Source organism: Lissotriton vulgaris, chromosome 7, assembly GCF_964263255.1.
Source record: "Lissotriton vulgaris chromosome 7, aLisVul1.2, whole genome shotgun sequence".
NCBI classification, from domain to species: domain Eukaryota; kingdom Metazoa; phylum Chordata; class Amphibia; order Caudata; family Salamandridae; genus Lissotriton; species Lissotriton vulgaris.
In genome coordinates this window covers 1,413,500,438-1,413,522,348 of record NC_141695.1, presented here as the reverse complement: position 1 = coordinate 1,413,522,348, position 21,911 = coordinate 1,413,500,438, and the positions used below count along the sequence as shown (strand labels likewise).

Sequence of the window (21,911 nt, the reverse complement as noted above, 5' to 3'; positions counted from 1 at the left end):
TCCTCCGGGCCATACACTTTCCAAGCCACGAGATACCACAGCTTGCCACCCCTCCACTTGGAATCCCGTATGCCAGCCACTTCATACTCAACATCAGCGTCCACCTCCACAGGCAAGGGCAGCGCACGCCGACCAGGGGCCGACTGCTTTAGCAGGGAAACGTGGAACACCGGATGGATCCGCATGTGTACCGGAAGACCCAGCTTCATATTCACAGGGCTGATGCACCGAGTGATGCGATAAGGTCTGATATACAGAGGATGAAACCGCAGGTTCCTGGTGGACACCCAGATGTAATCGCCGACGGCTTACAGAGGCCCAGGCCGCCGTCTCTTGTCCGCCGATGTTTTGTATGCAGCCTTAGCTGCTTCCAAACATTTCTTCGACATTATCAGTGTTTCCTTGATGTGTGCCACCCTCTCGGATATCTCCGGCACCTTCCGGTCCCTGACAGGGTGTAGAAATGGCAAGAACCTTGGATGATGGCCGTAGTTGCTATAAAAAGGGGATGCCTTAGTGGAGCTATGCGTGGAATTATTATAGGCTATCTCCGCAAGCGACAGGAGATCCACCCACTCCTCTTTCCCCTGATTCACAAAGCAACACAGGTACTTTTTAAGGGACTGGTTCAGGCGTTCCGTCTGGCCGTCTGTTTGAGGGTGGTAGCTTGTAGACATAGCCGAGGTGTCGAGCAACGCTGAAAACCATGTCCTCCAGAATTGGGCCGTAATCTGCGATCCCCTCTCAGACACAATCAGGCTGGGTAGACCGTGCAATCGCACCACGTTCATCAACAGGAGCAATGTTAGTTGGCCAGTGGAGGGCACCTGTTTACAGGCTATGAAGTGCCCCATTTTGGTGAGGTGGTCCACCACGACGAGAATTGCTGTGCAGCCCTGGTCCGCCGGCAACCCCACGACAAAGTCTAGGGAAATGTTCTCCCATGGTTGTTGGGTGTAGGAAGAGGCCGCAGTAAGCCTTGTGGGCGTCTCTGATCCGTTTTCATGGCAGCACAGATTGTGCAGGCTTCTCCCCACCGTCGAACATCCGCTCTCAAGGACGGCCACCAGAAATGCCTCCCCAGACTGGCCACAGTCTTCTCGAACCCAAGGTGGCCCGCACAGGGCGAAACGTGACACCAATCGAAGGCTTGTTTCCGGAGCCGTGCACTTGGTATCAACAAGCGGCAACCATTCACTGGTATCCCCTCCTTCACCTGCCATTCTTTGTGTCTCAAAAGCCAGCTTCTCCAGGTAAATGAACTTATCCCCCTCTGAATCCCCTTTAGGAACGTGTCACATTGTATCACCCCTAGCACCGCATCCGGACGGATGATGGAGTGCACCGGTGCAGTCCTTGCTACCGCAACAGAGGATTGACGAGAGAGTGCGTCCGCTTTCCTGTTTTCTGTACCAGGCTGATACGTGATGTGGAAGTGGAAGCCGGAGAAGAAAAACATCCACCTCATCTGTCTGGGCGACAGGAGTCTAGCCGTCTTCATGAATTGCAGGTTGCGGTGATCCGTGAACACCGTTACCACATGCTTGACTCCCATCAACAGGTGTCTCCATTCCGGGAAGGCATCCTTGATGGCTAACAGCTCCTTCTCCGCTATGTGGTAGTTTCGTTCCGCGTCGTTCAGCTTCCTGGACATGAAGGCCACTGGATGGAGTGTGTCGGTGCCGTTGTGACAGTATGGCCCCCACGGCGACTTCCGAGGCATCCGCCTCCACCACATATGGCAACTCCGGGTTGGGATGAGCTAAGATGGGTGCTGAAACAAACGCCTTCTTCAACGCCATGAAGGCGGCCTGCGCCTCCGGAGTCCACGCGATGGACTGCGATTTCCGCAACAGCTGAGTGATTGGGGCCACCAGCCCGAAGAACCCATCGATAAAACGACGACAAAAATTGGAAAACCCAATAAAGCATTGTACGTCCTTCACTCCCTGTGGTGTAGGCCACTCCTCCACAGCCCTGACCTTATGCTCGCCCATCTCTTGTCCCTCCGGGCTCAGCATAACCCCGAGAAACTCCACGGACGTGACGTGGAAGTCACATTTGCTGAGCTTGCAGAACAGCATGTTCTCTCTTTGTTTCTGGAGTACCGTTGACACATGTTGTACGTGTTCCTCCTCCGTGTTGGAATAGATGAGGATATCGTCAATGTACACCACCACATACACATCCAGAATGTCACGGAATACCTCGTTCAAGAAGTACTGGAAGGCTGCAGGGGCATTGCAGAGTCCGAACGGCATGACGAGGTATTCGAAGAGGCCGAATCTGGTCTTAAACGCCGTCTTCCACTCGTCGCCGTCTCTCATGCGGACAAAATGGTATGCCCCTTTGAGGTCGAGCTTTGTGTAGACCTTGGCTTTTTTACTTGTTCCAGCAAGACACTTGTGAGTGGCAAGGGGTACCAGTTTTTTACGGTGATAGCGTTCAAAGCCCTGAAGTCCACACAAGCCCTCAATTCACCATTGGCCTTAGGGATGAAGAAAAGGGGCGAAGCTGCCTGGGATTTGGAGGGTCTGATGAACCCCAGCCCCAAGAGTTTGTTGAGGTAGGAACGGAGGTGGATGTTCTCCGGCTCCGTTAAGGCGTATAGCCTGCCACTGGGTACACTAGCACCTGGAACCAAGTCGATTTGACAATCGTAAATCCTGTGCGGAGGAAGGACCTCTGCTCGCACGTCGTCAAAGACGTCCGTGTAATCTCTGTATACCCTTGGCAGGAGAACCTCTTTCTCTGCCTCCGTGGCTACTCTGTGAATTAACCCTTGTCCGGTAGCAGTGCGGAGATGTCATCACAACCGTGTGCGCTACCCAATCGACAGAAGGGTTGTGTTTTTCGAGCCACGATAGACCCAGTATGACCCTGTATTGTGGTGCTCAGATGATACTGAAGTCTATCCCCTCTTCGTGCTGTTCCCCGAATCTCACGGGTATTACCCCTGTATGAAATCCGATAGGTCCGGTTACTAGCCTCCTCCCGTCCACTGCATAGACCTCCTCCGAAGTTTCTTTGGGTATGAGGGCAATGCCTAATCGCAGAGCCTCCTCTTTATCCATGAAGAGTCCCGTGGCCCCTGAATCGACCATGGCTTCTACCGGAATCCACTGTGTATCCACGGAAACAAGAACGGTGATATACAGGTACTGCTGGCATACCTGAGTAAGGCGTGATAAAGAAGGGATACATAATTGACTCTGAGAGGCCCCTTCGCTGTTCTGGGAGTCCGTTAGTTTTCCTCCGAGACGTCAACTGCTGCATTCACTGTTCTGTTGGCCCTGAATTGGCTGTTCTTTGGCTTGGCCGGGCATTCTCGTACATAGTGCCCCTTCTTGCCGCAGTATAAACAAAGGCCTTGTTTGCGGCGTGCTTCTTTTTCTGCGGCGGTCAAGCTGGCCCGAATGGCTCCAATATCCATGGGTTTGGCTTTAGCGGGGATGTTGGATTCGGAGTTTCCTTGCGACACGTAGGAAGGAAACAATTTCCCTTTCCTCTTGTGGTTCCCTTTGCGTTCGCCCAAGCGGTGATCCAAGCGAAGAACCAAGCTGATGAGACCCTCACAGATCTTGGGCTGTGGGTCAATCTGGGCTACAACGTCTTTGAGCTCATTGCTCAATCCTTGGTGGAAAAGCGCTGTTTGCTTTGAGACCGGCCATTTGGTCTCTGCCACCAAACGCCTGAATGCATTCAAGTAAAGAACTAGGTCATTGCTGCCCTGTGTCAGCTCCAGCAATTCTCCGTCTGCGGTATAGGAATCCGCACGCCTATTGAATACTTTCAGGAACTCTTCATGAAAGGCCCCCCAGTCACAGAGGAGAGGGTCGTTTCTGGCCACCAAAGGAACAGCCCATTGCGCTGCGTCCCCTGCCAGATATGAAATGAGAAAGGCTACCCTTGCCTGGCTGGTGGGGAATGCCTTGGGTTTGCAGGACAGGTGCAATGCCACCTGTGTTAGGAAGACTTGCACTGTATTAGGGTGTCCATTGTACCTCTCCGGTGTGGCCAGGCGTACAGCGACGTGCATCTCCACCACAACCGCAGGAGGAGAGGACACAACCTGGCTTCCAGCATCAAAGGGATTTCGTTGACCGGCATCGAATCTGGCCTTTAAATCCGCGGTTTCTTGTCTGGATGCGTTCAGTTCAGTCTGGACAGTCGCCAAGGCAGCCAAGACGTCATCCAATGTGGCCACGTTTCCTTTACCCCGACCAGGAGAAGACGGATTGTTAAGGGCGGATATTGTGTAATCTTCCCAAGATCTCGGGATCGGGGAGACACAAATGACCACACACAACAGTGTTTTAGGTATGCTTCCCAGCAACCTTTATTTAGTACAGAACATTGGACAAAGTAAAATAGCGATCTATAGTCTTGCGGTGTGCGGAATTCCCCACACTCTGTAGTAAACCAAGAAATAAACAATATGTATAACGATACCCATTAGCCACCCTGTACTTCAGCAGGGCTTCGATCCAACTGTCCTCCGCATGAATACCGGTCCCGGTATTCTCCAGCGGAGGGCACTGTGCAGAGCAACGGCCGACAATGCCGTTCGAAAGAGGCTAATGGGGTTGACTCGTTCCACTTAGCAGTAGCGCCTATTAACTGCTTATGCGCTGTGTTGGAACGCCCCCGGGAATGCCCAGCCGGGCACTCGACCGTAAGGTACTGTGAGCAAGGAAGGGAACAGCCGCTCCACCTTCAACCGCTACACACTGTAGGCTGGCGTCCACTTGTCCTTCAGGTGGGGTGCCCTGTTACAGCACATGCACCCTCTAGTGCCTCTCGGATACACTGAAATCTGAAACCCCAGCAGAGACGCGGCAAACACCTCCGTGGTGTGCGTCTCTGCTCAATCCTGTCTTGGGAGCGTAGAAACCAACACTCTACCAAGACTCCTCTCGAGTGACGGGAAAACGAGCAGCCGCTCAGTCTTACCTCCGTCGCGGAACTGTTTCCTTGAAATCAGGTCCTTTGGTAACACGAACGATGCTGGTCTGGCGTCAACGAACAGCAAGGTCTGTACAGGAAACAAGGAGACTGGCAAGGATCTCAATATCCGACGCCGTCCCTTGCTCCTGTGCGCCTTATGTAGGCGTTTCTGGTTCGCGCGCTGATCACACTAGGCATGCTGGTAATGGTAGTTCGGGATCCGCTTGTTACTTCCGGACTTCTCTGCCGTTCTGCGCTGTTGTACCACGTTGTGCCACTGGAGACCGGGAGTTTCTTGACACAGAAAAAGGAAGAGTGGAGGAAGAAGCATCTCTGGGAGAACCAGTACAAGGGAGTATGAACTTAGAGACACATATTGAAGGACCAGTAGCAGAGGGGAGCATGGAGGGATAGATATCCATGGAAGAGTCTGCATCAGAAAAAGAGAAACTGGAAAGAGAAAAATTTTTGGGAAATCCAGTGTCAGAAGAAAGCAGAGGTGTGGAAAACTTAGTTATGGGAGAGCCAGAGTTAGAAGAAGTAGTATTGGAAGAAGAAAGACATCTGAAACAATCCTGTCATCCACCAAAAGTAGAGGAAGAGGAGCTCTGTCAATCACTCAGTGAACCAGACTTGCCGCCACAAGAACTAAAACAGGAAGTAAAAATAATTTCAGTTGATCAACCTTATTTCAAACACCAATTGGTAGTTGAAGAGACGCACAGAAGTCCAAATAAAAGTGAATATTTATTTTAGGAGGATATATTGATATGAACACAGGCGCCACTGTCATCCTCAGTATTGGAAGAGGACAAGTCTTTGAACCAAGCAACATATCCTGTAAGTTTGGAGACAGACACTTTTTCTCTGGCAGAAACATTCTGTCCGCACCTGGTACAGAAGGGGCAGATAACTCTGAACAGCCATGAGGGAAGGGAGAAGGATGTCATTCTTTTACAAGAAAGTGAGTGTCCATCAGACCTGGCCAGTGATAAATATCACATGGACAAAGCCAAAGGACCTTTTAGTAAAGATAAAAGTACTCTTCTGGAGAAAATGCAATCAGTATACTCTCTGGAGAAAAGGCCTCTTGGGCAAACAGATGGTCCAATGCAACACAAATGAGAATGGTACTGCCAACCCCTAATCCCAGACATTTGGATATTGGATAAAACACTCAAGTGCAAGAATTCATTACTCATCCTGGCGAAGAAAATGCTGTGCAGAAAATGGCATTCACAAAGATACGTGTCCTTCCCCCAATTATAGGACCAAGAAAAGTAGATGAGTCAATTCTGGATCTTAGAAAGGGAGATATATTCAAGAGAGAACCCCGCCAGCAATCAGTAGGCAAAATGAAAGACACAACGAGCCAGTCACATGAGAAGGAGGCATCTGACGGACAGACAGTCGATACAGCAGTTGAAAAGGATAAGAAGAAGGAAGATGGGCTAGAAGGTCTGTTTAATCTGGTAAGAACTCTTTGTGCAGAAACAAATCAAAGTCCGAGAGTCGCACACCTTTATTCTTGTAAATTTCTCAATTAGAAGAATTGTTTAATGAACTTAACTATCTTTTGCGCGCTACACAGTATTTGAGGGTGGTCAGTACCTCATACTAAATTAACTGTGAATACGTTCAGGTACACCTGTCCCTGAGTAACTGTGTGCACTACAGTGAAGTTTACAGTTGTTTAGCTTCACTGCAGTGCACACAGTTACTCAGGCGCAGGCGTACCTGAACATATTCACAGTTAAGAACTCTTATGCGCCTTTTGAAACCTGGTACGATTGAACCCCAAGGACAGCCGTGTAACACCGTTTTATTACACCAGAACCTATCTATTCAAAGCCTCTCCAATTGTAAGTGGATCGCAGATCTACCCTTTGTTTTATTATGTTTGGCCCAGTTCATCTTTGCTCATGTATGCCAGGTAGCACTAACAGAAAACCACCCAGTCCATGGTACAACATCCAAAGAAAACGGTTAGGCGTTAAGCCATCTGATGCTTATACAGTGTATTTTTGAAAGATATTTTGGACCGGGTGAACTTTGTAGCACAAGTATGATGCAGATTGGTAATGAGACCTCATTTACAATATGACTGTTACCCAGCCGTACATCAGGGTGGCACAGGCAATTACCTTCACCACTCTGGCCAGACCACAGCCCACCACATTTAGAGATCTCTGCAGGACCTGTAGGGATCTCTTTGCCCTCAGAAGACACTGAAAGGTTGCTGAGTGGCAGGTATGTTTAAAGTGGCTGCTCGGCGAACCTTTTTGCTTTGCATAAACAAACTCCCAAAGCAGAGTTTGTTTTTGAAAAGCTAAGAACTAATGACCCTTACACCCTATAAGTTTTCTTTCAGGGTGTGGGGGTCATTTTTTAATTGTCTTTCCTGTTCGGGAACCATGGATGTACCAAACTGAAAAAATGTGCATTAGACCACCTCTACCAGGCCGTTGTTGTAGGATTTCTACCAGTAAAACCAGCGGGGGAACCGCTGTTGGAAACATGATGGTCCACTCCACTCTAAATAGAGCGGGCAGACAGGGTACTGCGAATGGTTTGTGGCAGAGTTCCCTGTCCACCAAACTCTAAATCATGCCCTTAATGGTCTATCTAGTAAAGCTCTTTAGCATTCTGTGCACAGGAGATGGGCTGCTTCACTCGGAACTGGAACATTGAAAGAGTTCCAAAGCATGGACACTGAAACAAACAAGATTGACTACCAAACTGCCCTTCTCAAATGGGCACTTGTTTGCATGATGCCCAAATGATAGCCTACATAAAGAAGCTGTACGATGACTGTTTTAAATTTTTTGTTGGGCATCATTGTAACTAATTGTAACCAAAAAACTATATGCAAATGGAGGCTCTTGGGTGACAATTATACAGCAGGAGAGGAATGGGGAGCGGTCGGCACCTCATCACAGGAGCCCAGAGGGAGGGATCACAATTAATGGTTTTAGTGCTGTAAGGACTGTCCTCTCCCATGAGTGAGATGTTTCTTTCTATCCTACAGGAGGAGGTACAAACCCTCGATGTCAGTGCCCAGAAGAGCAGGATTCACCTGCGCAGAAAAGTATCTGTATGGCGCCGGCAGGTTCCTGACCTGTGGCCCCGCACTGACCAAGACACTTCTCCTGAACCGAAAGAGCCTGCACTGCCCTCCCTGGACCCTCCTTCCCAATTGGTGGAGGATCAACCTATGCCACTGCCTGTCCTTCAGACCCACATAAAGCCGGCGCAGTGGATTGCTCCTGGGGAAGGCTTCCCACCACCACCAATGGTACTACCGAAGCCACGGTTGATACCAGGCGCGGTGCCAATAATGATGCCTGGAATGGTGAGACCGCCGCATCCCCAGCTGATACCTGGATCTTCAGCCAAAGAAAACTTAGTTACTGATGGCTCGATGCCGGCAGAAGTGATTGCACCCAAGAAAAAGTTTCCTGGACACGCTGGGTAATATGGGACCTGGTGGGAGGAGGGAGGTGTGTGAATGATGGCAGTGTGCCAATAGTACAATCGTACCACAAACATATGACTCAACATCACAAGCCTCCCTTGCACACAGAACATGTATAGCAGAGATAGCAGCAACAAATCCTCACATAAGAAGAGGCACAGTATATATGGGTTGGGATGTAGCCAGAGTTTTCTAAAATGCACACCTAGACCTTGGACTCCACACAACCCACCCATCGCTTGCCTCTTTTGGGTACACCTCTCTTTTATCTTTTGACAAACCACCTATTGCGAGGTGTTGGGCAATAACATCGAATGTTGGTGTTTATCGCACCAAAATCCACATGATGCTGTAATACCGTACATTTTCCCCCCCATTATATTTCGACAGTTTTGACCCTCTCCATATTTAACGAAGGTTGAATTATTTAATGCATCGATAATTATCGTTTGCTTTAAATATATCTAAAAACTCATCATTCCAGCCATGCGTAAACAGGGCTGAAAGCACAGGTTGGAATTAACCGCCCAACTCGTAATCAAGCCCTTAATCTACAGCTCAGCCTTTGCTTGTATGTTATCATTTTGAAAAACGTATAAATTAATAGATATTGATGGTAGAAATGACCAGCATAATTTCGGGTATGGAGTAGTCTTGGGCCTTTGTGGGATTATTATAACACTGACAGCGAATAGTGACGCATGGCATTTAATTGATGTAGGTTGAGAAAGGTTTGAGTACTGGATCCCTTGTAAGTGTATTATCCATCTCAAGAGTGTTTCCCTGTCCCAATGCATTCTCGGCCCCATATATATGTGTTTCTGTCCGAAACAACTCAAACATCCATATAAAAGGAGGGTGTCTGTCCCAGAGTCACTGTTTTGCCTTTCTCTGTGTGACTGGTGTCCCGGTGTCCCTGCATTTCCTGGCTCAGATATACTTTCCAGGACTTGTCCCTGATTTGAAGTGCAAGTTTTCCAATTCACTGAGAGTCTTCTCAGCCTTGGTGTATGTCTGCCTCTACCAGCGTACACATGTCACGTCCATAGCGTCAGTGCGTTTCTCTTCCAGTTACCAGGATGTCTGATGTTTCCTTACAATGCACATGTGCAGGTGATGTTCCAGTGCATGTCGATTCCAGTGGCAGTGCTGCTAAGCATACGAGAATAAGTCACCATCATCATATAAGATTATTTGGAATCACTAACTCTGTCCAACATATCATGTCTGTAAACATTCATTCATCATCAAAAAACGTAAATGCACGTATTAAACCGTAATACAAGTGAACAAACCACACTATCCCCTTTATAACTCTTAGGCCCTCATTAAGGGGCTGATTATGATGGCGGATTTTCCGCATCCTCCGGGCCGGCGGAAGCCACCGCCGGCCTGGAGGATGCGGAAAATCCTCTGCGGACCCACCAAAGACCCACCACCTAATTAGGATGGCTGGTGGGTCCTGGTTTCAGTCCGCCGCTTTTCCGCCGCGGTTGACTTACAACCGCGGCGGAAAAGCTGTAACATGGCTGGCGGTGTCTATCAGAGACCGCCAGCCATATTAAGATGGTGTAAAAGAGATGCTTATCCACAGCGGCTTTTCCACCGTGGAAAAGCATGTGGAACTTCACTGCGGGGGCCTGTTGCGGGCCCCCTGAGTGAAGGGGAGGTGGGGGGTGCACATGGGGGGTACCTATGGTACCCCCCTGCATTTGTATGCAGTATTCGGCAGGCACCGCACGGTGCCTGCCGCTTTCTGCATACAAATGCAATGTATGCATTTTTACCATTGCGGCTGGTGCAGCTTGAAGCCGCACCCGCAGCAATGGTAAAAATAGAGGATGTGACCTCCAGGGTGGCGGTCACATCCTAATTGGACAGGAGGGAACTCCACAGGCCATGCGGAGGTTCCCTCCTCCTCTATGGTCGCGGACGGACTCAAGTCCGTCCGCGATTATAATGAGCCCCTAAGAGTTCTTTGGTTAATTCCGACCGATGCATAAACACCTGTTTAGAATTACAGGTTTAGTGATTTAAAGCATTCGAGGATTATCAGATGCGTTAAATACCTCAACCTTCTTTACATTTCTGCAAGTCAAACCTGCCGAAATTTAACATGGCTAAACGAAACGGTAATTACCGTACCATTCGATTTTGGTGCGTTAAACATCAAAATCTGCATATTGTTCCCCAGAAACTCATGATAGGTGCTTTTTACACCTAATAAATAACAAATCTTGTGGTATCATTATTTACCAAGTGTGATAAATAGCACGTATACTTGTAAGAAGGCCCTTAGCCTAACAAGGGCCTGAATACAAGTAATTGCACCTGTGGCCTGGTTAACAGTTTAGGTGTTACTTATGGCCCCTGATCCCGATACCAGGGTAAGGTATTTATCAGGTGTGATAAATAACACCTACTAAGAGTTTATGGGGAATAACATGCATATTTTTGGTGTTTAACTCACCAAAATCCGCATGATAAAGTACATACCGTATGTTTCCCTCTGTTAAATTTCGGCAGGTTTGACCTACCAAAATGCAATGAAGGTTGAGTTACTTAACGTAGGCGATAAATATTGGATGCATTAAATACCTTCAAAATAGTATTTTCCAACCCATTCATAACAGGGGTTAATGAATTTGTCGAAATACTACGAGCGACTCGTAATCAGGCCCCTAGTAAATAACGTTACCAAGGGGTTCGTTATTTATCAGATGCAATGAATTGTACCTATTCCGAGTATCTAGGGAACAGCATGCGGATTTTGGTGATTAATGCGCCAATATCCGCATTATACGGTAATTGCTGTCTGGATTCCCTCTTTTAAATTTCGGCAGATATGGCCTGACGAAATTTAACAAAGGTTGGGATATTTACCGCATCCGATAAAGATAAATGATACTCAACTTGTTGTAACCCTTGACCCGTGCGTAAACAAGGTTTTAAACGCAGGTCGGAATTAACTGATCCTCTCACAATCAGGTCTTAATTGTTTCCCTGCCCCAATGTGCGAGTATTCTCTGCTCTAGAGTTAGTGTATCCCCTGCCCAAGTGTACATGTCTTCTGAACCTTAGGCAGACACGTTTTAAGGCATGGGCAAAGTGGGTTCTGGCCCAGGGCCTCAGCTATTCATGAGGCCCTCTGCTAGAGCCAGCTCTGTTCTGCAGAGAGTCTTGCCCTGATGACCTTGAATAATTCTTAAACAGATTGTTTTAAATACCGTTTTCCTTTAATTTATTTTTGATGAGGGTGATGTGTGAGAGTCTTTTGCATCCATTTTGCCTGTTTGCCTCAAAGTTCATGGTTATTTCAGGAGAATGATGTGGTGTGGCAGGGGTCTGCCACCAGTGGCTTGAAGCTGTCTCCCATTCACACTGTCCTGCCATTACGACACAACAGCCGGGTTTCGTTATGTTGTGTTTCTTGCTATTGGTATAGCACACTTTGCTCGTCGGTAGGGCAGGGAAGTGAAGTGGGTAGTTTGGGGTGCAATGTTTCGGACATGGCTTTTTATCCTGCAAACCAGAGTTTTATTGATGAGATGCAGCTCCACTTCTCCTGCGTCTGTGACTCCCTGTCCCAGTGTCAACATCTTTCTTTCAGAGTATGGATGTCTTCCCATCTTAGGGGCCCATTAGGATGGTGGGCGGATTGCCCCCGCCAGGCTGGCGGTAGCCACCACCGGCCTGGCGGGGGCAATCCGCCCGCCATCCGCACTGAAATGACCCCCCGCCACATTAGGATGGCTGGGGAGACCGCGGCGGACGGAAAGACCGTCCGCCGCTTTTCCGCCCCGGTCAACTTGCGGTCGGGGCAGAAAAGGTTTAATATGGTGGCGGTGTCTATTAGACACCGCCAGCCATATTATGATGGGCCAAAACAGATGCCTTTCCGTGGAGGCGATGCCGCCACGGAAAGGCATGCAGTCTTCCCTTCGGGGGCCCCCGGAGGGAAGGAGAGGTGGGGGGTGCACACGGGGGGGGACCTGTGGCACCCCCCTGCATTTGCATTAACAAACCAGCAGGCACCGCGTGGTGCCTGCTGCTTTGTTAATGCAAATGCATTTGTGCATTTTTAGCATTGTGGCAGGTGGTGCTGAGAGCACCGCCTGCCACAATGCTAAAAATGCAGGATGCGCCCAGTGGTGGGCGCATCCTAATACCCCCCACGGGACACCCGCCCTTATGGCGGGCGGTCCCAATGGCCGATAGGATGGCGGCCGCCCGTCATCCTAATAGGCCCCTCTGTTACAGTTCTTGTCTCCTTGCAGTTAGATCTGTGTCTACCTAATTTAGGGGCCGATTATGATCGGGACGGACTTGCGTCCGTCCGCGACCACTGAGGAGGAGGGGACGTCCGCATGGGCTGTGGAGTCCCCTCCTGTACGATTAGAATGTGACCGCCACCCTGGCGGTCACATCCTCTATTTTTAACATTGCGGCGGTGCGACTTCAAGCTGCACCCGCGGCAATGTTAAAAATGCGGTGCCTGTCGCTTTCTGCATACAAATGCAAGGGGGTACCATAGGTACCCCCCATGTGAACCCCCCACCCCCCTTCACCTAGGGGGCCCGCAACGGGCCACCGCAGTGAAGTTACACACGCTTTTCCACGGCGGAAAAGCCGCCGCGGAAAAGCATGTTTCACATCCCATCCTAATCTGCCTGACGGTGTCTGAGAGACACCGTCACCAGATTAGAGCTTTTTCGCCGCAGTTGTAAGCCAACCGCGGCGGAAAAGCTGCGGACGGAAACCAGGACCCACCAGCCATCCTAACGTGGCGGTGGGTCTTTGGTCAGTCCGCTGCGGTTTTTCCGCATCCTCTGGGCCGGCGGTGGCTTCCGCCGGCCCCGAGGATGCGGAAAAACCGCAATCCTAATGAGCCCCCTAGTGTTGTCGTTTCCTTATCCCAATGTTGGTGCTTTAATGTACCTGTGTGTCCCTATAGAAGGGTTGGTTTCCTTACCCTGTTTCCTGTGTTTCCATGATTCAATATATGTTTTTCAATGGCCAAGTTCCTATGCTTCTCTAGATAGACATTTTTCCCCTTTCCTAGTGTTTCTCAGTCTCAGTGCTTGTCCTTCCCCATCCAACAGTCATTGTTTCCCTGCCCCTTGTTCACCAAATATTTCCATGTGTCTTTAATTGTGCACTGTGAGTCCATATCTCCAAGGCCCAGCATGCATAACTCCCTCTCTGGGCACCCATGTTTCTGCCCCGGTGTTCGTATTTTCCTGCCCTAGTAGTATCTGCTTTTTCTTCCTTAGCAGTTTCTTTTTATCCGTGTCCCAGTGCTCTTGTCTCCCTGTCACCGTTCCCAAGCCATACTATCCCATTGTCTAAGTGTCAGTTATAGTTGTGACGTCCCAGATAAGACTGTTGACCTGCCCATATTCCAATGCCTACCTGTCCCAGGGTGTGAGCATTGACTCACACAACAAGAGAGCTACAGGTCTTCTTGCCCTGCAACCTCCACAACAAAATTCATAACCAAAAGAAATACGGCAGGTTGTTTATTCCTAGACTCATTCTGGAATAACGAGGCTGTATCTAAGGGAACAAGAAGCAGAGCAAAGATTTAGATCACACTTTGTGGCATGCTTCATCATTGGTATTGATGTGGCCAAGTTCCTCAATGCAATGAAAAGTAATCATCCCCATATTTATAACGGAATGTGCACATGTAGCAGGGCCTACATAACAAGATTAGGTGTAACTAACATGTAATGACCTTTAACTGATTTTGGAGCAAATAGACCTTTGTGTATTGGTGCGGTCGAAATTACGAATGTAAAGGGAAGTATTTACCCGAACATTCATCGCAACAGAATTTGCATATGTAGCGGGGCCCACTCTGGGGCTCATGTTACGTGATGATTATATGCATGCCTTACTTCATTATAACAGTACCAGGAATCAGGGAAGTTTTCTCCAATTATGGACCTGATGCAATAAAGTCTAAATATATGAATAAGACCTGTCCTAGTTAGAGACATGTTGTGCTCCCAAGAATTACATTCTAAACCCCTGTTTTATTCCACACAAGTGTTCCTCACAGGTGTGACTGCTAGTGTTAGAACCCCAACAAAATCAGGGTAAGTAGGTCCACTAGTTGTGCATGCTCACCAGTGTGCTTTTCACTTGTGTCTAGCGTGCTGTGATTTTCAAGAGGGTACCACATTGAGTGCACAAGGAGGAGAAATAGACATACTAGTGCATGGAACAACAAGACAAAAGGCAATGAAAATGACAGAAAATTAGAGTTTTAAAGTTTATTTTGGTCTGCTTTTCTACAGGTTAAACATTCAGGATAAGCAGGTAAGACTTAATTGTATCTGAATGTACTAACTAAGGGCCAGATGTAGGTAATTCCTATTTACCGACTCTTAAATACCGAATTTTACCGATTCGGTATTTAAGAGTCGCTAAATAGGAAGGGGGGAGATGTAGGTAATTCGAATTGAAGAATTTCCGAATGGGTAGGTTTCGGTATTTACCGATTCTGTAAATACCGAATCGATATTGCCCATTGATTCCTATGGGCCATGTAGGAATCAATGGGCAATACCGATTCGGTATTTACCGAATCGGTAAATACCGAATCCAGCAAGGGTGCAGGGGGTGTCACTTTGACACCCTCTAGCACCCCAATTCCGGACTTGTGTGCCATGTGGCACACAGACATACCCTAAGGGCATGTCTGTGTGTCACATTGCACAGGTGTGCATGCACACCTGAATTCGGTATTTTACCACCCAATAGGATTGGGTGGTAAAATACCGACTCTTAAGGGCCTGTGGCACTCTTAGGAGTGCCACCTACATGTGGATTTACCGAATCGGTAAATATACAGATTCGGTATTTTACTGATTCTGTAAATTTACCCCCTACATCTGAAAACCCTAATACCGGTCGGTAACAGCCGAATTCGGCCGTTACCGACCGGTATTAGGGCTCCTACATCTGGCCCTAGATCTTAAGGACATACAGTAGGGGTAACTTTGACTGCCCTGACATAGGCCCTGGACCATCTTTCCAAGGGATCCTATGGAGGCTGAAACATGCTGGTATTTTACAAGTAGAAAGAATGTTCGAGTCATAGGCTCCCAGTAACATCCCCCTGTTTGTTTTTAATCCAGCCCTCTGTACTCGAAATAAAGGGAACCCTTGGGTTTACTCATAGATTGTTTTACAAAAAATCTGGACCCCTTATAAGGCCAGAAAACATTTAGTTTGAGCTCCCTTACAAGAAGGTTGAGACCACCATGTTGGTAGCCTCTTACATGGTGAGATGGACTGGCAATGATGAAGCATGCCACAAAGTGTGGTTGAGGCCTTTTCATCAAAATCTCTGCTTTGTTTCTGGATCTGTAGATAGAGTCACATCATGCCATACTGAGTATAAGGATATACAACCTGCCGTATTTTTGTGGTTGTGACTAGTGTGTGAGTATAGCAGTCCCTGTAACCGTGTTCCATTGACTATCGCCTCCCGGCCTGTTGTTGCTGTTTTCCTGGCCTGCGTCCTGGTCACAGCAACGTGTCGTAGGCTCGCGATGCACAGAGTTAGTGACACCAGGGCAGTTGTTGGTAGTGTTTGATCACCCCCGTAACGATGATCCTTTTTCCCTCCCAAATGTGTCATCCTCTTACGCCTCTCCTTGCGTGCAATGATATGTACTCTGCCTTAGAAAAATCGATGCTCAGTTCCAATTGTGTGACCTACTCGAGCACAGTGTAGGCCGAGAACAGTAGTCCGTGAGGGCCCACAGAATCTTGCGTTTGTGATGCACTACTAAGACCTGGTGGCACCACGTCGAAGGGAGTATAGTGACATAAGCTCAGCCATAATTAATGTGCTCGGCCATGGTGTAATCAAGATTCAGTCCCAAATGTGTGACCTACTAGTCCGCTGTGTCAGCTGGTAGAGTACATAAACGAGAAAGGTGTACTGCGCACCTTGCCTGCGGAGGCCGTGACGGTCGTAGCAGGTTGACAGGGTTGCTGGCCTCGGACTTGGTGCTTGCACCGGCATGTGGTGGGCCCTCTTCGACACACGCCAGTGTCGGCAGGTGAGCATTGAGGCCTGGGTGCGCAGGGGTGGGTGAGACAGGTTCAGGGACCAGCGGCCAGGGTGCAGCTGGCGCACAGGATCGCAGGCAACCCCGCTGACGGCGTTGGCCTCATGGTGGGGTGAAAGGCGCTGCCCTGGCAGAGACGTTGGGCATTCCAGAAGAGGACCACACCCAGAGTTACTTGCCTTTTATTCACACCCCTACAATGGCCTGGCGTACTCTGGGCCAGCCCACTACGCTCACGCTTACGGGAGAAACGTAACAAGCTACAGTCCCGCGATCTTCCCCACTGCCTGGGGTGACATGGTTGCATCCACTGTCCACTATACTCCAAACACCAGCATGTGTGTGTGTGTTGACATGGATATGTGTGTGTGGTCGGCGTACCGCAGTCTGGCCATCACATCCACACCCCACTTGGCATTGTGTACTTCCACATTCATCTGTCACTTGCCTCCTTTGCACATGCCTGGTCCTCACCTCTTATGACATTCTGCTAATGTGTGGCTGAGGCCGTTGATGGCTAATGTTCATGGCTGGGCCACATGCCCACAGTGAGATGTGCTGTCATGTGTGGTGGGTGTGCATGTTGTTTGTGAGCTTGTGACGTGTGCATTTCCTGTGTTGTGAGTTGCATGATTGTGGAGTTGAGGTGTGTGGTGTGTGCATCTGGTATTAGCCAACGAGCAGTGCATTTCCTTGGGTGCCATCCGGGAAGCACTGGTTCATGATGGACTGTCTGAGGTTATGAATCATGCACACTGCCTGGGTGATTGGCAGTGACGTTGGCGGAGATTCCCCAGTGGTCCACTAGTGCCTGCACATTGGTGGGATATGTGCTCTTTTTGTTGCGCTTATTGTGTGCATTGTCGGCAGGGGGCACAAGTAGGACATGTGTGCAGTCAATTGCCCCCAACCCGTGCGAGAAGCCAGCTATGGGGTAGGTGGCTTGCTTGGTCTCCAGCTGTCCCTGTGCAGTGTGGGGGAAGTATAGATAGTGGGGTACCAAGCTTATGGTGTCATCCATGACCGTTGTGAGGGACTTGGATTGACCTGGCTGTGTGACTTCTCCGACTCGTGCGGATGTTGGTTGGAGGGTACCAGTGGCCAACAGGTGCATCACGGGCAGCAGCTTGGTCTGAGGTGGGATGTTGGTTGTCCGCTGGGTTGGTACCATCAGCCTGTGTACAATGGTGGTCAGGAGGCGGAGGATGGTTGTCCCTTTGAGCATGTAGTGGGCAATGACATTATCTGGTGTTGGGTCTGTGAGGCTGGTGCATTTTCTGAGGGTCGATGTCTTTGTCTGCACTGCCTCAGTTTTGGTCTGGGGGGGTCTTTCCTGGGGGTGGTGGCAGTGGGTGTTGTGGCCCTTTTGGGTGACCAGCCCGCATGCTCAGTGGCTCCACAGCATCTGTTGTTCTTCAGGTGTGGCTCTGGAATGGCCTCCCTTTTCTGGTGCAGGCTGTGTCCCGACTTTGCACCAGATCAGAGCAGGTGTTAGTTTCCTGCTGCTAACGCGCCTTATCGCATGTTCCGTGGTCTTTCCCCGATCTGACTGGTCTGTTGCGGAGTGGTGTTTTTGCGGCTTTTGACATGGGAACTCCTTCTCTGCATCTCATTAGCGATAGTTGCCGGGGTCGTCTGTGACAATGGTTTTTGTAGCTGCTATCACAGGTTAACTGGTGCTATGGGCTGTTAGCACCAGCTTGTGAATGGGGTGATAACTTTATCGCAACTTTGGCTGTGATAAAGTGCCATTAACTCTGCGATAGCTTCTTGAGAATATGCCCCCAAGAACATACAAGGGCTTTGATCTCACCCATTGCTGACCATTGGCTGACTTTCCTGTTACTCTCATTTGAATACTTCATATTTGTGTCATAGCTTATCTTTGTTCGTCTCATGGAACATGGCCTCTTTACCATCTCTTTTGATTGTATGGCTTCTAAGCTTTCACTGCTTGCTTCTCAAGCTCTATTTTTTCTTTTGGGTTAAGAGCACCATAGACAATTATGTTGTTTCCAACTGACTCCCTCATTTACTTTTCTCCCCCTGCACTCAGTGTTGCCACCCTGGCCGGTGTGATTGCAATGCACTGTTCATGTTTCACTTGCCCATGAGTACTTCCTTTCTCCATTGCTTTCTCTCCTGTGTACTTCTCCTTTGCCTTCTCCATGATGGTCTTTCGCCTGTTGCTTCTCCTCCCCATCACGACCCTCTGTGTTGCTTTCCCCATCCTTGCCCTTCTTCTCTCACATATTTTGCTGCTACTTCCTGCCCTCCATGTTGCTTTCCCTTCCTGTCCCCTCCTCGCTTGCCCATTGCTTTTCCTCCTCACTCTGCTGTCTGTGAGGAAGACCCTCCTTCTGGCTAACCATTTGCTTCTGCTTCCTACCAGCATTGCTTCCCCCCACCCAGGCCTTCTGTGTTGCACCTCCATCTCAGCTCCCTGTGTTGCCTTCCCCCACACCAACCCTCTGTGTTGCTCCTATCTACAACTGTGCTTTGTTTCCAGATCCAAATTGCTAAATGGAAAAACAAATTGCTAGCATCATTTTTAATTTACATGCTCATGCATGGTGCATAAAAACAATATGACAGCCTCGCCATAGCGCCTTTTTTACATTTGTTTTAATTCTATGCTTTAAAGCATGGCTATCAACATTAGCAAAGCCAATAAGTCCCATAGGCAAGACATATAGGCTTTGACAATTATTGATATTTTAGTTTTCCTTATAATGGTGTCTGTTCTAATTTGTGGACCATTGTTGGTATTATTGAAGGTGTAATGCTGGCTGTGGTTCCTGGACAATATCATGCTGTTATACCAGAGGACACGGTACCTTTTCAGGTTTTAGTGACTGTAGTTGTTGTGCCAGTGAGTACGGGTGTAAGGTGTGTTAGGTACTGGAAAGCACAGTGCTCCTGTGGATGCCAGTTCAGTTTGGATAGATGTGTCACAGTGGGTGGGTGAGTGAAAATGTTTACTCAAATGCCAGTTCAAGGGATTCTGTACATGTGTCAATGCTTGATGAGCAATTGTTTCTGTGCTGGTGCAGGTGATTATCCTGCTGTCGGTAAGAAGGCCCAGGTGGAAGTTGCAGAACACTACTGAGATAAGGCAGGTTGTTAGGTATGTTTCTCACTTTCACTGAAACAAAAACAATCCAGTTTAAATCTTTAGTGCAGCTGTCACTGTGCACTAGTTGTTTATGCTGACTGATTCAGATGTACCTTGGTAGAAATGTGTGCTTCAAGAGAACTGACCCCCAGTGGCACAGCTCCCCTTTCTTCAACCCCCTTCGGCTGTGCCTGGCTGAAGAGGTGCGTGCTTCAGTCGCTCCGTACAGTATAGAGGCTGGTGTTTGCCAGTAGAGCCGTGCCAGCTGCATAAGCATGCCTGGAGGCCCCAGTATCACACTGGCCCTCCCTTCTTCCAGGCTCCCTGATTCTAGCTGGTTAAAGAAAAAAGGGGTAACCCTGTGTCCCTCAGAACCTAGGTAAATGTGGTTAAATACAAAGGTGGTCAGTTGGGTAAGACAAATCACTTTCTCAACGCTAATAAATGCAAATTAAACGTTTAGAAACTCTCTGTAACACATATGCAATGAGAAAATAAATACTCAAGTAATCTAATGATAAACTTCATGGGGGCGTGGCTACGCAACATGGCCGACAGGACGTGAGCTCCTGCAGCTCCGGGCCAGCCTAGCCCACAAATCCTGTTTCAGTGCTGATCCTGTGCCCGTTCGGTGGCGAAACTTGTGGGACCGGAGGCCTGACGTCCAGGGGCACACTCCGGTGTCGAGCTTGAGGAGGTCCGGCTGCGGGAGGTGGCGAGAGACGCTTGAGCTGCGGGCGCCGGCACCCTGTTCACGGGAGGCCGCGCCTGTGGCCTAACATACGGGCCGCTGCCGGGCGACATCTGGGACTGCCGCTGCTCCCGGGACCACAGTGGATCCAAGTGCACGCGTTCCCGGGCCCGGGAGCTTGTGGAAATGGAGGCGATTCTTTCCCCCTCTGGGGCCCGGATCCTGGTGGGCCCTGTCGCGCGGCGTCAAGGCGGACGGCAGTGGGGCTTGGAGCGGCCGCCGGGGGAACACGGCAGTGACCCGGAGAGTGCGGGGCAGAGCGGGGGCTCCTGCTGCCATCGGGGGCCACCTGCAGAGCCGGATTCACATTAACCCCTGAGGGACGTAGGCGGCAGTGAGGCTTGGAGCCGCCGCTGGGGGATCGCCGCATTTGCCCGGAGGGAGCGGGGTGGGGCGGAGGACCCTACTGCCATCGAGGGCCGCCCGCAGAGCCGGATGCACATTGCCCCCTGAGTGCAGTGGACGCCTGCCCCCCCTGGTAGTTGGCGGTGCGGGGAGGCGCCGTGGGATTGAGCGGCGCACCTCGTGGCGGTCTGGAACCTAGCGTGAAGTACCTGTGAGCCCCGGGGGGGGCAAAGAAGATCTTGCACGGCGGACCCTGTGAGCCGGGGACGGGAGCTGCGTGGGGGTTCTTCCTGGGCCCCGGAGTCTGTTGCTGCCCTTGCTCTGGACGGCGGTGCGGTGGAGCCTGCCCGGGGATGGCTTCCCTGACCTGGAGCAGCTACTTGGGATCTGGTGAGTGGCACTGAAGGCACAGTCTCTGGCCTGTGGATTCCCTCCCAGTTGTGTTTGTGGCGGAGCTGCTGGTTTCGAGCGGGACTGAGGTAGTGAGTGAACTGTCTGCCCGTGGCCCCCGCCCCTGCGTGTTGGAGTTTGTGGGGGCTGGTGGCTGGCCGGGCCTGGGCGCTACTTGATGCCCGCTCTCGACGTCCTGCTTTGATCATTGGGTACTGCTTGGACCCCATTCACGGGGGGCGCCTGAGGGAGGAGAGTTGTTGATCCCCCAGTGAGGACGCTGCCGAGTGGATCTCCTGTGATCGCGTCCTCGCCTCAACAGTGCAGAGCCCGGACTGGGGGTGGATTTTGATATTAACCCCACGGACTGGTTTGAAACTTGTGCGGGGGGCCTGAAGGCCTGGAAGCGGCGGCGAGGTCCCCGCAGTGTGAAGGACAACGCTTGTCTGGAAATGTGGTGAGTCCGGCCCAGTGCCCTGCGGGATCCTGTGGTCCCCCTCTCTGCTCTGCAGGGGTCCCTCGCTGGTTTGGGACTTGCTGGGGGGGCGTTGTTGGGAGGAGCACCTGAGGGGGCTTCACTGGGCATCAATGATGCGGAAGGACAGGATGGCCCGCTCCTCGCAGCCCAATACCATTACCCAGTACACCAGCCCACGTCTCCTTTCGCAACTTATCACCCGCCAGACCGGCCAGGGGGACGAAGGACAGGCGTCCAGTAGCTCCTCCGAGCCCTCCAGGGCAGAACTGCTGAAGGCCATACAGGGATCTCACACCGCCCTTGAACGGCAGATTGAGACAGTG

General features: G+C 50.1%; 1 protein-coding gene across 1 annotated transcript in view; it reads left to right on the top strand.

The window, feature by feature from the left end:
- LOC147705746 (uncharacterized) overlaps positions 1–21,911 on the top strand; it is a 327,579-nt gene that overhangs the window by 129,801 nt on the left and 175,867 nt on the right. Inside the window, 3 exon segments of the mRNA XM_086929556.1 lie at positions 5,111–6,067; positions 6,070–6,419; positions 7,976–8,418. Coding sequence (XP_086785682.1) covers positions 5,111–6,067; positions 6,070–6,419; positions 7,976–8,418 — 1,750 coding nt within the window.